This window comes from Callithrix jacchus, chromosome 5, assembly GCF_049354715.1.
Source record: "Callithrix jacchus isolate 240 chromosome 5, calJac240_pri, whole genome shotgun sequence".
NCBI lineage: Eukaryota > Metazoa > Chordata > Mammalia > Primates > Cebidae > Callithrix > Callithrix jacchus.
The window spans coordinates 6,438,686-6,458,934 of NC_133506.1; the positions used below are offsets into that span (position 1 = coordinate 6,438,686).

The following is a 20,249-nucleotide window of genomic DNA, read 5'->3' on the forward strand; positions in this document are numbered from 1 at the left end:
TAGCTGGAACTACAGGCACGTGCCACAATGCCCGGCTAATTTTTTGCATTTTTAGTAGAGATGGGGTTTCACCATGTTGGCCAGGACAGTCTCGATCAGTTGACTTCGTGATCCACCCGCCTCAGCCTCCCAAGGTGCTGGAATTACAGACGTAAGCCACCGCGCCCGGCCTGAAGCAGGATTTTCACAAGACATTTTAACACACACAAGTCATGCCTGGGTAATTAATATGCACATTAAAGCAGCATTGTTCAGATTATAAACATATGCGCTGATACACAGCATAGGCTTTCTGCGCCTCACATGATCCAGGGTGTGTGTCAGCACGTTAAGGAATTCCCCCCACCCCCCCCTCAAGGACAAGGGACATGCCTGAGTCAGACCAATCAGCTACTTCTCAGACCCTTTTCTCCCAAGCCCTGACCCGGAAGAACAGGCTGGTTGACCTATGGCCAGTTCCTATGAGACCTAGCAGCCAGAATCCCAGGAAAGCTACTGGAGTGTCAATTCAGAATAATTATTAATTTCAAGCGTTTTACCTCAGGCCAAATCAGTGAACTCAGTAACCTAGGGGGCCTGGCATAGAGTGGAAGGCAGGGCTACCTGGTGTGCATCTCCAGGAGGGTCTACCACCCCAAAGTACTCTGGTAGGAGGGAGGGGTCACACAGCATTTGTTTGCAGTCAGGAGATGGTGGCAGACCAGAGGACTGGACTGAAGGATGTGACCTCCTCAGCCTTCATCCGGAGTCCAGAGCTCTAATGTATGCTGGTTTCTCAGGCAGCATTGAACCCCAGTCCCCAGACAGCCCCTAACTGGGTCAACAAGAAGCCAGACAGGAGTCTCACTTCCTAGACAGACCCAGGCTGACAATGATTAACCACCTTGGGCCTACCCCCAGGGCCTCAGCAGTGCCAACTGGCCACCAGCCTACCCAATGTGTGGGCAGTGCACCCTCCAAACCCCATCTCAACATTCAGGAAAAGGTTTAAATGCCTAGAACAAGACCTGTGGGCACTATAAATGGCATCATCTACCTGGGTGCCCCCCAGGAGCGAGCTGAGCACTTACAAACGCTTCCTTCCCATTGCATAATTTAATGTGATTTTATTTAAAATTCGTTGTTTTTATCATGACCCTGTATTTGCGGTGAAATTACCCTCAATGCCTTACAGCCACAGCTGTATAGACAGTGCGCACCAGCTTCAGAACCCGTGACTGAATGATGCCCAGATCAATTCCTCCCCCACCCTCCTTCAGTCTATACACAGGCCAAACCAATCTAGCCTTGAGGCATGTGCTGCTGTGTTCTCTCAGCCTGGAAGCCCTCCCCAACTCCCTATACCTCCTGCTTCCTATTTCAGACTTCAAAACCCACAGCTCCAAATCCAGGAATAAAAGCTTTGCTCCTAGGCTCTTTCTCCTATGTATATAAATATATTAATCCCCCACCAATAATAAGGTCGTATGTTTTTCAGTGCTTAGTATGTGCCAGGCACTGTTTTCTGCTTTACCTATCTGAGATCATTTAATCTTTCAATATTGTAGGTACTATTACTCCTATTTTGCAGATGGAGAAACCGAGACAGAGATTAACATACCTCCTTGATTAATATATAGGGAAGCTACATAACACACAAATGTAACTATGTTCTTAGAATCAGGACAAGAGAAATGAACATCAGATGTGTAATGGCAGATACAAATCTCCCCCGCTTTTTTTTTCTTCTTGAGACAAGAGTCTGGCTCTGTTGCCCAAGCTGGAGTGCAGTGGTGCAATCACAGCTCACCACAACCTCCGCCTCCCAGTTTCAAGCGATTCTCCTGCCTCAGCCTCCCAAGTAGCTGGAACTACAGGCATGGGCCACCACGCCCAGTTATTTTTTTTTTGTATTTTTAGTAGACACAGGGTTTCTCGGTGTTAGCCAGGATGGTCTCGATCTTCTGACCTCGTGACCCACCCGCCTCAGCCTCCCAAACTGCTGGGATTACAGGCATGAGCCACCACACTCAGTCTCCCCCACTTCTTTCTTTGTACCTCAGTGACTTCATGATTCATCTGTCCTCAGGTGATCTGTCTGCCTCGGCCTCTCAAAGTGCTGGGATTACACGCGTGAGCCACCGCACCTGGCCTGTCTACCACCTCTTTTAACCCCCATCTATCCTGGGGTAGGTCTTATTATCTCCCTACCTTCAACAGGTTCAGATGAGTTAGGTCACCCAGCAAAGTGGCAGTGCCAAATCTCATGCCCAGGCAGTCCAGGGCACGTGCCTGGAACTGCCATAACCGAGACAGACAAGAATTACAGGAGTTACGAACAATGCATCACCCATCCCAAGGATGAAGGGAGCTTCATGGCTGAGACATGATACACCAGCTGGGCGTTTCCCTTCACAGGAGGCAGCTGCCTAACCTTGTGATGAGAGGTGAACTCTGACCCTTTCCCAGAGGCTGGGGTCCAGTGTGTGATTCTGGGATGGGAGCAGCCCTGGGTGGGCCCACCCGCAAGGTTCTCCCCCAGGGGCCTTTCTCATTAGTGCAGGGTGCCTGTGCCCTGACTGAACCAGGTCAGATGTGCTCAAATGCAATGTGGCAGACAGAGGGGTAGGTGGCACCCCCAATTAGACTCAGAGGAGGCTCAGGGACTTGCCCCAACCCAGCAATAACGCTGAGAACTGATGTCACTCATTTCCTCCAGGCTGACACTAGCAGCAGAGCTGTTTCACAGCACTTCGTAAATGTTAATTGCATTAATTAAACCACACAATGCAGGAAGGGGGGTCACTTTGGTATCTGCCCGTCCCCCTGGGGTACAGTAAAAATTAAAAATTAAAATTCTACATTCAGTGGAGAGTATTAATTTAAAGACAAAATAAATAAAAATTCCATCTCCACAGCTAAGTTAGAGAAATCTAGAGCCAGGTGCAGTGGCTCAAGTCTATAAGCCCAGCACTTTCCGAGGTAGAGGCAGGTGGATCACCTGAGGTTGGGAGTTCCAACTGGCCTGGCCAACATGGTGAAACCCTGTCTCTACTAAAAATACAAAAATGAGGCTGGGCTCACAGTTGTAATTCCAGCACTTTGGGAGGCGGAGGTGGGCAGATCACTTGAGGCCAAGAGTTGGAGACCAGCCCAGCCAACATGGCAAAACCCCATCGCTATAAAAATACCAAAAAAAAAAAAGTTAGTGGCCAGGCGCAGTGGCTCACACCTGTAATCCTAGCACTTTGGGAGGCTGAGGTGGGAGGATCACGAGGTCAAGAGATCGAGACCATCCTGGCCAACATGGTGAAACCCCATCTTTACTAAAAATACAAAAATTAGCTGGGTGTGGTGGCATGTGCCTGTAGTCCCAGCTACTCGGGAGGGTGAGGCAGGAGAATTGCTTGAACACAGGAGGCAGAGCTTGCAGTGAGCCGAGTTCACGACACTGCACTCCAGCCTGAAGCCTGAGCGAGACTGTGTCTCAAAAAAAAATTAGCTGGGTGTGGTGGCAGGTCCGTGTAATCCCAGCTACTCAAAAGGTTGAGGCAGGAGAATTACTTTTACCCAGGAGACGGAGGTTGCAGTGAGCAGGCTGCAGTGAGGCTGAGACGGTGCCAAGACACTCCAGCCTGGGCGGTAAGAACGAGACTCCATCTCAAAAACAAAAACGAAAAAGGAAATAATCAACACTGGAGACTCCAAAAAGAGGGGAGGATGAGAAGGAGCAAGGGCTGACAAATTACCTATCAGGTACAATGGTCACCATTTGTAATGGGTACATCAGAAGCCCAATCCCCACCGGTAAGTAGTATACCCATGCAACACACAAGCACATGTACTCCTTGAATCTAAAAAAGATTTTAAAAAGTCACCACAAAACAATGGAGTAAGTAGCTGTAAAGTTTAAGCCCAGGAGGGAGACCAAACCTAGGTGAAGCTGGGAGAGGGAAGGATCCAGGCAGCAGGGCAGCACATCCAAAGAAAAGGGGGCCAGAGGCGGGCTGTCTACACTGCCGGTGGCAGAACTCGTGACGGAAAACAAGGCCCCAGTTCTGTACTTTTGTCTGATAAGGAACTTACCCTCAATTGCAGAAAACATCAGATTTACAGGAAAGCAGTTTTAAAAAAGGCTGCCGGGTACAGTGGTCACACCTGTAATCCCACCACATTGGAAGGCCAAGGCTTGAGCTCAGACTCAGGAGTTCAGCGCCAGTCTGGCAACACAGCAAGACCTCTCCTCTATTAAAATATTTTTTAAAACTAGCTGACTGTGTTGGCATGTCCCAACACAGTAGTCCCAGCTACTTGCCTGTAGTCCCAGCTCCTCAGAGGCTGATGGGGAACAATCACCTGAGCCTGGGAGATTGAGGCTAAAGTAAACTATGGTCACGCCACCATACTCTAGGCCCAGCAACAGCCCAAGACCCTGTCTCAAAAAACAAAAAACTCCCATTATTTTTCTCAAACCCTAGTTTTGTTATCCGTGAAATAAAGTAACACACCTGATTCACTAGGAAGTTGGTGCCAAGAACCCCTACACAGATGACACAGGCATGACACCTGAAGTCACTTATTCTCATGTGCCATCTTGCTCCCTGCCAACACCAACCCACAAGGCCAATCAAGAAGTATCCACCCTGTCACCCTCCACAATTCAGAATGTGTTTGGCAAATTGGTCAGTGCAAGAAAAAAAAGAAAGAAATGTGTCCAAGTAGGGAGAAAGCAGACAAGTGGCTATGAGCATATGTCGGGGTCCGGCACGTCTGCCGGGGGACTACCGACCAGCGGGAGTCCCCAAGACCACCAACGTAGATGTCTCATTCAACCTGAGAGAGAGAGTGCGGGGAAGTGAAAGAATATAGAAAAGTGGAGTCTGGAGGGCTGCATGAAGCATACCCCTTGGAGGGCTGTTCATGACACCCAAATACAGTCAGATGTTTGTCAGTGCATTGGAATAAAAACCTATACCATTACCTTTTAGATAAGCAACAGGGAAAAAAAACCTAGGAGCATAAAGATCTGAAAAGCTATGACAGTTAACTGTAGAGTCTGAACTTTTTTTTTTTTTGAGACGGAGTTTCGCTCTTGTTACCCAGGCTGGAGAGCAATGGCGCCATCTCGGCTCACTACAACCTCCGCCTCCTGGGTTCAGGCAATTCTCCTGCCTCAGCCTCCTGAGTAGCTGGGATTACAGGCACGCGCCACCATGCCCAGCTAATTTTTTGTATTTTTGGTAGAGACGGGGTTTCACCATGTCGACCAGGATGGTGTCGATCTCTTGACCTCGTGATCCACCCGCCTCAGCCTCCCAAAGTGCTGGGATTACAGGCTTGAGCCACCGCGCCCAGCCTGAGTCTGAACTTTTTGCCCTTTATACATATAATACAAGCACCCAGCCCCTTCCCCTGCACCCACTTTGAGAATCACCTGAAGGGTATGGCAGCCCCATGGAGTGGTCAGTGGTAACTCAGAGAATAAGGAGCAGCACAGAAGCAGAAGCCTAGACAGGGCGTGGTGGCTCCTGCCTGTAATCCCAGCACTTTGGGAGTCCAAGGAGGGCAGATCACAAGGTCAGGAGTTCAAGACTAACCTGGCCAACATGGTGAAACCCATTCTCTACTAAAAAATACAGAAATTAACCAGGCGTGTTGGCTTGCACCTGTAGTCCCAGCCTACTCAGGAGGCTGAGACAGGAGAATTGCTTGAACCTGGGAGGCGGAGGTTGCAGTGAGCAAACATCACAATACTGCACTCCAGCCTGGGCAACAGAGCAAAATTCCATCTAGAAAAAAAACAGCAGAATCCTAGACACTGCCATACCCACTTCCTGTGGCCACCGACCCCTTGACAAAACCAGAGTCCAAAGCTCTCTGTCACCTCTGAAGGGGGCAAAGGAGGATAATGTTCTGGAAACAGATCCCCTCACCTTGGCCCCTCCCTCACAGTGGGCCGCGCCTGTGGCTTCAACCAAGAATGCCTTAAATCTCAAGTCTAAATATCTACACTGTATTTAGTGATCTTAAGTCTAAATACCTACACAGCAGCAATGCTGGTTCAGCCTTTGAGATGGTAATCCTGACAGTGTCGTCTAAAATGCCTAATGTCTGTACCCTGTTACACAGGATTCTACTGGTCAGAAACCACTCAGCTCAAAGCTCTCGCCAAGTCTTCTGTGCAAGGTCACTGCAGTCCCGTTTGTCATAGCGAACACTGCAATCAAATCACAGTCAAAAGGACAGGTTAACTCAATTACCTGCCCCCACAATAGGGGGCAAAGAGTACAGTTCCTATTGTTAGACAAAGTTATGTAAAGTGAAAACAAGAAACCTGCATAATACAGTATCAATTATTAAGGTTCAAGCCATTTCTCTTCAGCATTTCTTTCCTAGCTATAAAAATTTGTGGTCAGAAGGGAGGTTTCGAAGCTAACTAGCTTAAGACCACGTCACTTTTACAATCAGAAAATAGACATAACTCGCCTGTCCAAGAAACATGTATTTGAATTAGGCCATTCAGGTTTAATCAACATAATTAATCATTTACATATGGTATGAGGTAGGGACCCAGTATTTTCCCCAACAAGGAAAGCCAGACACCTATGAATACATCCCAACTCTATCTCTTATATGAACTTCCCATATATATGTGGGATGTTTTGAGGCTCACTTTTCTATTTGGTATTTATCCTTTGCCACTACTTTTATTTTTTTTTATTTTTATTTTTTGAGACGGGGTCTCACCTTACCATTTTTTGGCTTTTTTCCTTTGACGCAGTCTCACTCTGTTGCCCAGGCTGGAGTACAATGGTGCAGTCTCAGCTCACTCTGCCTCAGCCTCCCGAGTAGCTGTGACTACAGGCACCCACCATCATGCCCAGCTAGTTTTTGTGTTTTAGTTGAGGCAGGGTTTCACCATGCTGACCAGGCTGGAGAAAAATGGCGTCATCTCACTCACAGCAACCTCTGCCTCCGAGGTTCAAGTGATTCTCCTGTCTCAGCCTCTTGAGTAGCTGGGATTACAGTCACACAGCCACCACGCCCTGCTAATTTTCTATTTTTAGTAGAGATGGGGTTTCTCCATGTTGGTCAGGTTGATCTCAAACTCCTGACCTCAGGTGATCCGCCTACATCAGCCTCCCAAAGTGCTGGGAAAACAGGCGTGAGCCACCACGACCAGCCTCATTGCCACTACTTTTTTTTTTTTTTTTTGAGACAGAGTCTTGCTCTGTCACGAGGCGCCAGGCTAGAATACAGTGGCGTGATCTCAGCTCACTGCAACCTCTGTTTCCCAGGTTCAAGCAATTCTCCTGCCTCAGCCTCCCGAATAGATGGGACTACAGGCGTGTGCCACCACCTCAGCTAACTTTTGTATGTTTTTAGTAGAGACGGGGTTTCACCATGTTGGCCAGGATGGTCTCAATCTCTCGATCTGATCTGCCTGCCGCAGCCTCCCAATGTGCTGGGATTACAGGCATGAGCCACCGTGCCCGGCCCGTTGCCACTACTTTTAATCATTACAACTGCTAGAGCAAGCCTGCTAGCCTTGTTGAAAAGTTCATTTGGCCGGTCACGGTGGCTCACGCCTATAATCCCAGCACTTTGGGAGGCCAAGGCGGGTGGATCACGAGGTCAAGAGATCGAGACCATCCTGGTCAACATGGTGAAACCCCGTCTCTAATAAAAATACAAAAATTAGCTGGGCATGGTGGTGTGCGCCTGTAGTCCCAGCTACTCGGGAGGCTGAGGCAGAAGAATTGCTTGAACCCAGAAGGCAGAGGTTGCGCTGAGCCGAGATCATGCCATTGCACTCCAGTCTGGGTAACAACAGTGAAACTCCATCTCACAAAAAAAAAAAAAGAAAGAAAAGTTCATTTTCTCCCTTTAGTTTGTGGTCTCCATTTCCCGTTCTCTTCCAGTGTCTAGATTTCTTTAAGGGAGCTTAGTTCTACCTACAGACAAAGACACAGCACATTTGTGTTTGTTTGTTTGAGACGACGTTTTGCTCATCGCCCAGGCTGGAGTGTAATGGCGCAGCTCACTGCAACCTCCGCCTCCCAGGTTCAAGCAATTCTCCTGCCTCAGCCTCCCAAGTAGCTGGAATTACAGGTGCCTGCCACCATACTCAGCTAATTTTTTTGTGTTTTTAGTAGAAATGGGGTTTCAACATGTTGGCTGGGATCACTTGAAATCCATTCAGATATGAGTTCTCCCAGGCTTCAGGAACCATGATAGGAATTAGGAATCCAAGGCAGGCCAAGGACCAGGTACGGTGGTTTATACCTGTAATCCCAGCACTTTGGGATTATACTTGATCCCAGGAGTTTGAGACAAGCCTGGGCAATATAGCAAGAGCCTATCTCCATAAAAAATTTTTAAATTACCCAAGCCTGGTGGCTCTCACCTATAGTCCTAGCTACTCAGGAGGCAGCTGAGGTTGGAGGAATCACTGGATCACAGGAGTTCAAGGCTGCAGTGAGCCATGATCGCACCACTGCACTCAGGCCTGGGCGACAGAGTGAACTATGTTGCCATGCTGCCAGGGCCCAGTGCTGTACTGGCTGCAGGGAACACCGACAACAAAGGCATCAGCACTTCTGCAGGAGCTAGGGGCCCAGTGACAGCCTAGGTTGCAGCCCCAGCTCTGGCCCCAGCACACACACATACAACAAGACCCAAATGTTGCTAGACGCCAGAAAAGCCTAGAGGCCTTTTTCCAAAGGAAGAGTTAGATCCTCGACTTCCAATCCCCTCCCTCAGCCTCCTGCTCTGGAGACAACCACTCTTCTTCAGCCACCCAGGCTGAGGCTCTGGACAAGAACATGAGACAGCTGAGCACAGCAGCTCACACCTATAGTCCCAGCACTTTGGGAGACTGAGGCAGGAGGACTGCTTCAGCCTAGGAGTTTGAGACCAGCTGGGGCAACATTGTGAGACTTTGTCTCCACAAAAAATTTTTTAAATTAGATGGGCATTCAGCAGATTTCAGGATTTGAGCTAAAAAGAAAAACGAAATAAAGTAAAATTAGATTGGCATGGTGGCACCTGCTAGGGTCCTAGCTACTCAGGAGACTCAGCAGGATCCTGGAATGAGCCCAGGAGTTCAAGGCTGCAGTGAGCTATGACCACACCACTGCACTCCAGCCTGGGTGACAATGCGAGACTTGTCTCAAAAGAAATGATTTTTAAAAAACAGAACACAAGAGGTTACATACTGGGACAAAGGGAGGAACAGATGCCAAACTGCGACCTCGCCAGTCCCCTGGCCCTGAAGCCAGACCTGTACTTCTCAGGGCACTGGAAAATTGAGTATCCCTTAATACTGGAGGGAACAATAAACCCTAGAATATTCTCAGGCAGATAAATGATGTTATATTCGTTAAACAAGACAAGGACCCCATTAAAAATTGAATTTGGGTGTGTTGGCTCATGCCTATAATCTCAGCACGTTGGGAGGCTGAGGAAGATAAATTGCTTGAGTCCAGGAGTTTGAGACCAGCTTGAGGAATGAGGTGAAACCCTATCTTTACAAAACATACAAAAATTAGCCAGGCATGGTGATGCCTGCCTGAAAGTCCCAGCTACTGGGGAGGCTGAAGTGGGAGGATTGCTTGAGCCCAGAGAAGTCAGAGGTTGCAGTGAGACTGCAGCACGTTGCACCACTGCGCTTTAGCCTGGGTGACAGGAAAGACCCTGTCTCAAAAAAAAAGTTAAACATATAGGACAAGAACTCTTCGGCCGGGCGCAGTGGCTCACGCCTATAATCCCAGCACTTTGGGAGGCCGAGGCGGGTGGATCACGAGGTCAAGAGATCAAGACCATCCTGGTCAACAAGGTGAAACCCCGTCTCTACCAAAAATACAAAAAATTAGCTGGGCATGGTGGCGCGTGCCTGTAATCCCAGCTACTCAGGAGGCTGAGGCAGGAGAATTGCTTGAACCCAGGAGGCGGAGGTTGCGGTGAGCCGAGATTGTGCCATTGCACTCCAGCCTGGGTAACAAGAGCAAAACTCAGTCGCAAAAAAAAAAAAAAACCTCTTCAAAAGAGAAAAGTCAAAAGTTCATATAGACCAGGTGTGGGGGCTCATGCCTGTAATCCTAGCACTTTGGGAGGCCAAGGCAAGCAGATCACTTGAAGTTAGTTAGGAGTTTGAGACAAGCCTGGGCCACATGGTGAAACCACATTTCCAGAAAAAATATAAAAATTAGCTGGGTGTTATAGCTGCTGCCTGTAATTCCAGCTACTCATGACGCTGAGGTACTAGAATCACCGGAACCTGAGAAGTAGAGGTTTCAGTGAGCCAAGATTGCACCACTGTATTCCAGCAGTCTGAGCAACAGAGACTCTTCTCAAATATAAAAAAAAAGGGGTCAGACTGTGGCTTATGTCTGTAATCCCAGTACTTTGGGAGACCAAGGCAGGTGGATCACCTGAGGTCAGGAGTTTGAGATCAGACTGGCCAACATGGTGAAACCCTGTCTCTACTAAATATACAGAATTAGCTGTGCACGGCGGCGGGCACCTGTAATCCCAGCTACTTAGGAAGCTGAGGCAGGAGAATCGCTTGAACCTGGGAAGTGGAAAACTTGCAGTGAGCTGGGATAGCGCCACTGCACTCCAGCCTGGGTGACAGAGTAAGACTCTGTCTCCAAAAAAAAAAAAGATTTCTTTAGGCCGGGCGTAGTGGCTCACGCCTATAATCCCAGCACTTTTGGGAGGCCGAGGCAGGTGGATCACGAGGTCAAGAGATCGAGACCATCCTGATCAACAAGGTGAAACCCCGTCTCTACTAAAAATACAAAAATTAGCTGGGCATGGTGGCGCGTGCCTGTAGTCCCAGCTACTCGGGAGGCTGAGGCAGGAGAATTGCTTGAACCCAGGAGGCGGAGGTTGTGTGAGCCGAGATCATGCCACTGCACTCCAGTCTGGGTAACAACAGCAAAACTCTGTCTCGAAAAAAAAAAAGATTCATTTAGAAGACTTAGAAGCTTAGAACTATTGCTTAGAATGAAAAATATAAGGACAAAAGTTCAAAGAAAATTCCATCAGGCCAGAACACTCAACATCTAATAAGAGTTACAGATTGAAAACAGGAAAATCACAATGTGATGATCTAAGGGATTTATTCCCTCAAACTTAGGATGGGAGCTCCCACACACCTCCCACTCTTTTCTCTGCACCACTCCCCACACACACCTGGTCAACATCAACCTCTCACCTCTCCCAGAAAGGAAATTTATTGGCTAAGAATCTTTTCCCACTGTCTTCTGTTTCTCTCTCGCTCACCCATCAACTCGTATTTTCTGGAAAATGTCTTTCTAATTTCCTGCTTACAGTCTTTCAGTGGCTACCACTTTCCTCCAAGTTTCAAAGGTTTTAAAAGATCATTTTATGAAAAACTTGGTCAAAGTTTACTCTTTGATCGGCAAAATTAAAAAGCAAGGAGAGAGAAGGCAGAGACTTAAGAGCAGACTTCATACCTAGACTATTGTGTTTGAATCAATGAAAAAAATCTGAGTGAAAAGTGACTTAGAAGCCATGCATGGTGGTAGCTCATGCCTGTAATCCCAATCTTTTGGAAGGCTGAGGCAAAAGGATCGTTGAACCCAGGCTTTCAAGAATAGCAATGGCAACATTGTGAGACCTTGTCCTTATTAAAAAAATGTAGCCAGGTACAGTGACTCACGCCTGTAATCCCAGCACTTTGGGAGGTCAAGGCAGGCATATCACGAGTTCAGGAGTTCGAGACCAGCCTGACAAAATGGTGAAACCCCATCTCTACTAAAAATACAAAAATTAGTCAGGTGAGGTGGTATGCACCCGTAATCCCAGCTACACAGGAGCTGAAGCAGAATTGCTCGAACCTGGGAGGCAGAGGTTGCAGTGAGCTGAGATCATGCCACTACACTCCAGCCTGAGTGACAAGAGCAAAAACTCCATCTCAAAAAAAATTAAACATATTTATATACACACACACACACACACACACACACACAGTTTTTTTTTTTTCTTTTTTAACCAAGGTCTCTCTCTGTCACCAAGGCTGGAGAGCAGTGGCAGCTTCACTGCAACCTCAGCCTCCAGGGTTCAAGCAATTCTTTTGCCTCAGCCTCTGAGTAGCACAGATGACAATCACACCTGGATAATTTTTGTATTTTTTGTAGTGTCAGGGTTTTACCACATTGGCCAGGCTGGTCTTGAACACCTGGCCACCAGCCTCAGTCTCCCCATGTGCTCAGATTATGGATGTGAGCCACCACACCCAGTCTAAATATATATATATATACACACACACATACCTACATTTAAAAAGTGGCCGGTGCGACGGCTCATGCCTGTAATCCCAACATTTTGGGAGGCTGAGGCAGGTGGATCACTTGAGGTCAGGAGTTTGAGACTGGCCTGGTCAACATGATGAAACCCTGTCTCAACTAAAAATACAAAAAGTAGCGGGCGTGGTGGCAAGTGCCTGCAATCCCAGCTACTCAGGAGGTTGAGACAAGAGAATCGCTTGAACCCAGGAGGCTAAGGTTGCAGTGAGCTGAGATCGCACCACTGCAATCCAGCCTGGGCGACCAAGTGAGACTGTCTCAAATAAAAAATAAATAAAAAGAAAGAAAGAAAATGCTCATCACCAAGGTTTAATAGTCCCTATATCTTCCAGAGCCTCAGATCTATCACCTGTAAAAGGGTCCCAGTGAGAACATGAGTCCCCCAACAAAAAGGGAAACATGTCTTTTTACAAAGACAGTAGCCTGTACATGAAATGAATTCCACACTTCACCAGCCCTAGTCCACCATGAAACTGGAAATCATCCTGAAAATTCATGATTTAAAAGAAAAACTCCACTCAATTAGTAGTATGTGCCTGGACTGAGCATGTGTGGGGGGTAGAGAACGCAGACTTGTGTCTCTGAAAAGCTTCACACTTAGCAAAGACTATTTCAGAAGAAACTGGAAAAGGCGTCTGAGCCTGGAGGTGAGGTAGCCGTCATGAGAGCTGGTCTAGGAAAAGGAATCCCAAGGTAAGTTTTCCCTGAAGGAGAACTTGCCCAAGTCCCCACTGGAAGCAGGCCCATGGGACTGCAATAATGAGGGGCGACAGGCGCCTCTGGATCACAGGCCCCACGTGGCTGGAGGAAGGGAAGGAAACAGCCTCCCCAATCCCACCTCCCTGACTCCTCCCTTAACCCCCTGCAGCTCCCAGATACCGCCTTCCCCTCCCCCCATCCTTTGCAAGGGGTGGGTGTTATGTCTATAAGAGCTGGATGCCACTGGCCCCAGCCCTGGCCCCTTTGTCTTAGCACTGCCTACCCCAAAGGGAAAAGGTAAAGGATCTCACTTAGTTCTGCAATTACACCTTTGCAGTAGGCCCCAAGCTTGGCTGGGAGGGCTTTAAAAATGGCCCCAACCCATAAAACAGAACCAAGACTCCGTTGGAAATGGAACAAAGGCAGTTCTTCCTGCCAACTCCCTAATCATGGACAATGATTGGGAAGAGCCTTCAGAGCTGAGAAAGGAATTGCCTATCTTCGTGAAGGCAGGAAAAGTAGAGGATGACAGGGGTGATTCCCTCCATCCTCAAATCTCAGGAATGGCCATCCTAAAATGAGGGGCTATTGGTTATTAAGTACAGACATCAACACTCATCCTTTGCTGATCCTACACAGGCACCATCCCGGTGCGCCTTTACCCAGGCCCAGTGTGGTAGAGCCTATTACACCTCAACATCTGAGAAAGATCAAGGGCTGAGGTTAATTCGCGCATAAAACTGGTTTCATCCTTACACAACCCTATTAGTAGAACTGTTGCTAATTCACAGATGTAATATTTAAGGCACGGAGGGCCAGGAACTTGGCGAAACAGGGTTTAAACACATGCTGAAGAATTAAGAATTACGCTACCCTAAGGAAGGAAGCTTGCGTAGCCCACGTGCTAGCTAATGATTCCAACAATGGCAAACATGTATTGAGTACTTACTGTATACCAACACTATAAACGTAAGTACCATCATCTCAACTCTGGAAAAATCAAGTCCGCACTGGCGTTCCCAAGGTGGGTGAACAAGAAGCCCCAGCAGGCCTGGTGGAGGAGATAAGAGCTGTCTCCCAAAAACTGCCACCCGTCCGCCAAAACCCACCGCATCCAGAACTCAGGAGGCAGCTCCACGTTCATACTGTCCTTAATTCCCTTTAGTTCAAACACTTCCCAGCTTCGGGGGAGGGTGGAAACACGAGGGCCCAAGGGAGCCTCTCTCCTAGACCAGGGGCTAGGCTCAGAACTCCAGCCACAGGTGAGACCCTCCAGCGGGGAGCTTGGGACCAAGGGCCACTTGTTAGGTCCTTCTCCGCTTCCACTTTCTCCCGGATAACGTGGGACTCAATAACCCCTCCCCATACAACCAGGAGCCGGGGAGTTTATCTTCCAGGAACTGGTGGTAGAGGTTTTGTGGCCTCAGCGTGCGAGTCTGGGAAGTGGAGCCAGCCGCACCCGGGAGTTAGGCTAAGAATGGAAAGTAAGTTCCCAGGGTAGGCGGCGTGGCCCGGGGAGGGAGGCGCCGCCCCTCCGGCCGCCTCGTCCTGGGCCAGGTAGGTACAGGGAGAGGGCAGCCCCGCTGCCCAAGCTCGGGAGTACCCCGGGAGGTCGCCCTCCGGCTCAACCCCGACACGCGCGCACACCCCGGTCCGCGCCACTGTAAGCCCACACCCACGGGCTCTTTCCTAAAGTAAGTCTGGGGGAACGGACAGCGTCTCGCCTGAAGCCCCCGCATCCTAGTCACAGGGGGCGGACGCCCACCTGCATGGCAGAAACCCCCCCTCACCTCTCCCGCCCCTTAACCTTTCCCGAAGCGGAGGCCAGGTGAGTGTACCCCCTGCCCGTGACCAAAGCCCCGACTCACGCTCCCGCGGGACACCTTCTCCCCCTGGAGTCTGGGCCCCGAGAGGCCAGCGCGTTCCCCTCCCTGAGAGGAGCTTCTCTCCGACTCCTGCAGGCAGAGGCGTCCCTTCCTCTCGTATCCCCGGTCCCCGTCAGAGGTCTGTCCCTGCTTCCCACCCGCGGCCCCCGTCCACCCCAAGCAGGGTCCCGGACGTCTCCTCACCCACCCCCCCCCAGCCCAGCCCGGTCTCCAGCCTGGTGGGAGCCCCTCCTCGAGAGGTCCCTAGAGAGGGTCAGTCCCCGGCAGTGCGGGAGCCCCCCGCCGTCCCCTCCCCCAGCAGCCCCAGAGCCGCGGGGCGCTCACCTGCCGCGGGGCTAGCTCGGGCGCGGCTGCGGGTTGGGGCGGGCTGGGGCGGGAGGCCGGCGGGCGGCCGCGCAAGGCGCTGGGCTAGCGAATCTCCGGCGCCGATCACCGAACTAGGTTTACTTGGGCCACTTAACCCCCGCGGTGCCGTCCGGGCGCGGCCGCCCGCTCGCCCGCCCGCCAGGGAGCCGGTCCTGTCCGTCGGGGGGCGCTCGGAGCGTCCACGCGGGCTGCGGTCGCGGAGCCGGGAGCCGCGGCTGCGAGCGAGCGGCGCAGGCCGGACGGGGCAGCGGGAGTGGGTGGGGCGGGGGCGGTGCCGACTCCCCTTGTAGCCCTGGCCCAGCCCTCGCCCCGCCCCCGCCCGGGGGCGCCCCCGCCACAGCCACTCAGATCACAGCACGGGCGCGGGGGGAACGCGAGGGGCGGGGACGAGGGAAATTTGAAATCGCTCGGAGCCTCCCCTCCGCCCCTCTCCGCGGGCCCCGCCCCCTGGCCTACTGCCCCCGGCCTTGGGCCAGTTATATCAACCCGGGGGCATCAGAAGCCCTAAGTGGGAGGGGATTAAGACATCCTAAAGCGGCCTGTTTCTGGGCTTCTTTTCCCAGGACCCCTTCCACCCTCCCGGAAACACGCAGGCCTGGAGGTGGGTGCTCAGAGAGGGCAGGGCCCCCACTGGAGTCACACAGCACCGGAGCCTCCTCTTTAAACCCCATATCCAGGCGCAGTGCCACGGGGGCGCCGTGGAGCCCCTGCCGGTCATCCTGCCTTGGACCCTCTGCCTCGCCCGCCCTCCCTTCCTTCCACCCAGCCCGGCCTTTGTCAGCCATCTTGAAGGGAGGAGAGGCCAGGGGACGGGAAAGACCAGCGGGTCTCTGGCTACCTGGGTTCCAGGCTCTGCAGACATGGACAGGCTGAGGGAGAAGCTGTAGTCAGCAGGTCTCCCCACCTCTATCCTGAGATGACCATTGAACCGCTGGAAAACAACACTTCCTAAAGTTTATCTGCCTGGGACTTACATATTTGCTTGTTAACCTGCTTATGGTCTATCTCCATGCAGTAAACTAAGGACATGGTCTCAGTAGTTGTTCAATAAATATGAGTTGAATGAATGAATGAATGAATGAATGAATGAACAAGTGAATGATTTGTATCGCCCACCAGCCCCTATATGAGCCTGCCCTGCCTACCTTTCCAGGTATCTCCTATCTTAACCCCTCTCTGTCTTCACTCCAGCTTCTCTGCTGCTCCTCAATAGACTAAGCATTTCGTTTTGATGGTGCCTTTGACCTCACTCTTTCCTGCTTACATCTGGACATTCTTTGCCCAGATCTTCACAGGACCAGCTTCTTACCCCTCAGTTTTCTCCCAAACGGTTACTTTCCAGAGACTTTTCCTGAAGTCTCCCCTGTCCATCACTCCTATCCTATTTCATTCTGTTCCTAGCATTTATAGCGATCTGAAATTGCTTTGTGTATCTCTTATTTTCCTGTTTACATCCCCCTACACAAACACACACACACACACACACACCCCACACATACACTATGGAAGCAGAAACCACATCTGTGTGTGTCTCCAAGTGCTTAACAATAGGTGGGGGATGCATCAAAAAGAAGCTCAATACAAGTTTGTTGAATGAATGAGCAGGGGTTTCCTGCCTTCTGGGCTCCAGCTCCCTGAGTTACTCCACAGCTTTCTCCCTGTATCTCTTACCAGGTGAGTAAATGAGTAAATGGCTAATTTTCTGGATGCTACAAAAGTATCTAAACTTACTGGATCTAATTCTATCTAACAGCTTGGGGAGAGACTAAGGAGATACCAGTGAGAAATTAGCTCAGCTCAGTGTCCTGCCTGGCACCCAGCATGGCAACTTGTGAATGAACAGCAGGAACTCGTTGGCTTTCTGGCACAAACATACAAATTGGGCTCCAGTCCATTGGTGCAGGAAGAAGGGGTTCTCTGGAGAGGGCCTGTAGCTTGCCTCCACCATCTGGGGCATATCTTTATGGAAAAGAAAACAACATCTATAAACAGGTCTATGGGGAGGGCTCCTGGGCCTCTGTGTCTGAACCCTAAGCTAGGAACACACATCTAAACTCTGTGTCCTGAATTCTGGCAGAGGATGCCAGAGGTGCCACCACTAGGAACTCCTGGGAGGTCTAGTTCAGATGCCAAAGAGCCGGGTTTTCTAGGACCACCTAAACCCAGGAAGAAAAAGAGAAAGTTGGGGCACAGTGGCACATGCCTGTAATCCCAGCAGTTTGGGAGGCTGAAGTAGATGGATCACCTGACGTCAGGAGTTCAAGATCATTCTGGCCAACATGGTGAAAACCCATCTCTACTAAAAATACAAAAATTAGCCCGGTATGGTGGCGCGAACCTGTAGTTCTAGCTACTCGAGAGGCTGAGGGAGGAGAATCCCTTGAACCCAGGAAGTGAAGGTTGTAGTGAGCCGAGATCACCCCACTACACTCCAGCCTGGGCAACAGAGCAGGACTCCTTCAAAAAAAAAAAAAGACTTTCAGGAGTTTATTGAACTAGTCTTACAACTCTTCTATAAATTAGAGATTCTATTAAGTAAAAATTCATTCTTCAAAAAATTAAGGGCCAGGCACGGTGACTCCTGCCTGGAATCACAGCACTTTGAAAGGCCAAGGTGGGAGTATCGCTTGAGCCCAAGAGTTTGAGACCAGCCTGGGCAACACAGTGTGACTGCATCTCTAAAATAAAATAAAATAACATGTATATATGTACATGTGTACATATCTATATATACATCCTAGATGCTCATGCTAATAAATCAACACACTGATGGGAGGACACCCATGTTGTAGTTAACTTACATTTCTGTTAAATTACACCATCACCTTTCAGCTCTTAGAGCAGGTACAGATTTTTTATAACAAATGTAAAGTGCTTAGCACAGTCCCTGCTGCATAATATACACTTAATGTATGGTAGAAACTTTTGTGAGCATTTGATGCTACCTCTCTATGCCACAATTTCTTCATCCTTATTTTTCTTTCTTTTTTTAAGATGGGTTTCTTTTTTTTTTTTTTTTTTTTTTGAGACAGAGTTTCGAGTTTGTTACCCAGGCTGGAGTGCAATGGTGCGATCTCGGCTCACCGCAACCTCCGCCTCCTGGGATCAGGCAATTCTCCTCCCTCAGCCTCCTGAGTAGCTGGGACTACAGGCACGCGCCACCATGCCCAGCTAATTTCTGTATTTTTAGTAGAGACGGGGTTTCACCATGTTGACCAGGATGGTCTCGATCTCTTGACCTTGTGATCCACCGGCCTCGGCCTCCCAAAGTGCTGGGATTACAGGCGTGAGCCACCGCGCATTAAGACGGGGTTTCACCATGTTGGTCAGGCTGGTCTTGAACTTCTGACCTCAGGTGATCTGCCCACCTTAGCCACCAAAGTGCTTGGATTACAAGCATGAGCCACCACGCCCGGACTCTTATTTTTATTTTTTATTTTTTGTTTTTCTTTGTTTGTTTTTTGGGGTTTTTTTCTTTTTTTGGAGATGGAGTCTTGCTCTTGTTGCCCGGGCTGGAGTGCAATGATGCAATCTCAGCTCACCGCAAACTCTGCCTTCCAGGTTCAAGTGATTCTCCTGTCTCATCCTCCCGAGTAGCTGGGACTACAGGCGCACAACACCATGCCCAGCTAATTTTTTATATTTTTAGTAGAGACGGGGTTTCACTATGTTGGTCAGGCTAGTCTCAAACTCCTGACCTCAGGCAATCTACCCACCTCAGCCTCCCAAAGTGCTGGGATTACAGGTGTGAGCCACCGTGTCCCACCTTGTTACTTTTTTTGAGACGGTCTCTCTCTGTTGCTCAGACTGGAGTGCAGTGGTGTGATCTTGGCTTGCTGCAACCTCTGCCTCCCAGGTTCAAGTGATTCTTCTGCCTCAGCCTCCCACGTAGCTGGACTTACAGGCATGGGCCACCACGCCCAGCTTGTTTTTCATCTTTTTAGTGAAGATGGGGTTTTGCCATGTTGGCCAGGTTGGTCTCAAATTGCTGACCCGGAGTGATCCACCTGCCTCAGACTACCAAAGTGCATCTTTAAAATGGAGATAATTTTACCTACTTCCTAGGATTGTCCTGAGAATTATGAGTTAATACATGTAAGGCATTTTGAACAGTATCTAGGACATCGAAAATACCATAAAAATGCTTGTTAAGGCCGGGTACAGTGGCCGATGCCTCGAATCCCAGCACTCTGGGAGGCCGAAGTGGGTGGATCACCTGACGTCAGGAGTTTGAGACCAGCCTGGACAACATGGTGAAATCCCGTCTTTATTAAAAATACAAAAATTAGGCTGGGCGCGGTGGCTCAAGCCTGTAATCCCAGCACTTTGGGAGGCCGAGGCGGGTGGATCATGAGGTCAAGAGATCGAGACCATCCTGGTCAACATGGTAAAACCCCGTCTCTACTAAAAATACAAAAAATTATCTGGGCATGGTGGCGTGTGCCTGTAATCCCAGCTACTCAGGAGGCTGAGGTGGTAGAATAGCTTGAAACCAGGAGGCAGAGGTTGCGGTGGGCTGAGATCACGCCATTGCACTCCAGCCTGTGTAACAAGAGCGAATGCTCTGTCTCAAAAAGAAAAAAAAATACAAAAATTAGCCAGGCGTGGTAGCAGGCACCTGTAATCCCAGCTATTCAGGGAGCTGAGGCAGAAGAATGGCTTCAACCTGGGAGGTGGAGGTTGCAGTGAACCACTGCACTCCAGCCTGGGTGACAGAGTGAGACTCCCTCTCAAAAACAAACGAACAAACAAAAATGCTTCTTAAATGAAATATATATTATTACTATTAATGAGTACATGCTGCACTGCTTTCCTGGCTGCCTCAGCTCTTGGCAGGTGCAGAAATGAATGTTCTCCCTCCATTCTCAGTGTCTGCCAAATCCCAGCCGCTTAGGCAAACCCAGTCCACCTTTAGCATCTAGTATCTAGTGCCCCTCCTTACAGTCAAGGAAAATGAGGTTCACAAAAGTGAAGTGGTTTGCCT

At 49.7% G+C, this 20,249-nt stretch overlaps 1 protein-coding gene across 1 annotated transcript; it reads right to left on the reverse strand.

Moving 5' to 3' along the window:
* Window positions 1-32: 32 nt before the first annotated feature.
* Window positions 33-16,050, reverse strand: LOC118154049 (uncharacterized). Its single transcript, XM_035303454.3, has 5 exons — window positions 15,841-16,050; window positions 15,224-15,608; window positions 13,963-14,064; window positions 6,024-6,196; window positions 33-170 (listed from the first exon to the last, which is right to left on the reverse strand). The coding sequence occupies exons 1-4, from the start codon at window positions 16,048-16,050 to the stop codon at window positions 6,120-6,122; spliced, it is 774 nt and encodes a 257-aa protein (XP_035159345.3). The 3' UTR covers window positions 33-170; window positions 6,024-6,119.
* Window positions 16,051-20,249: the final 4,199 nt, after the last annotated feature.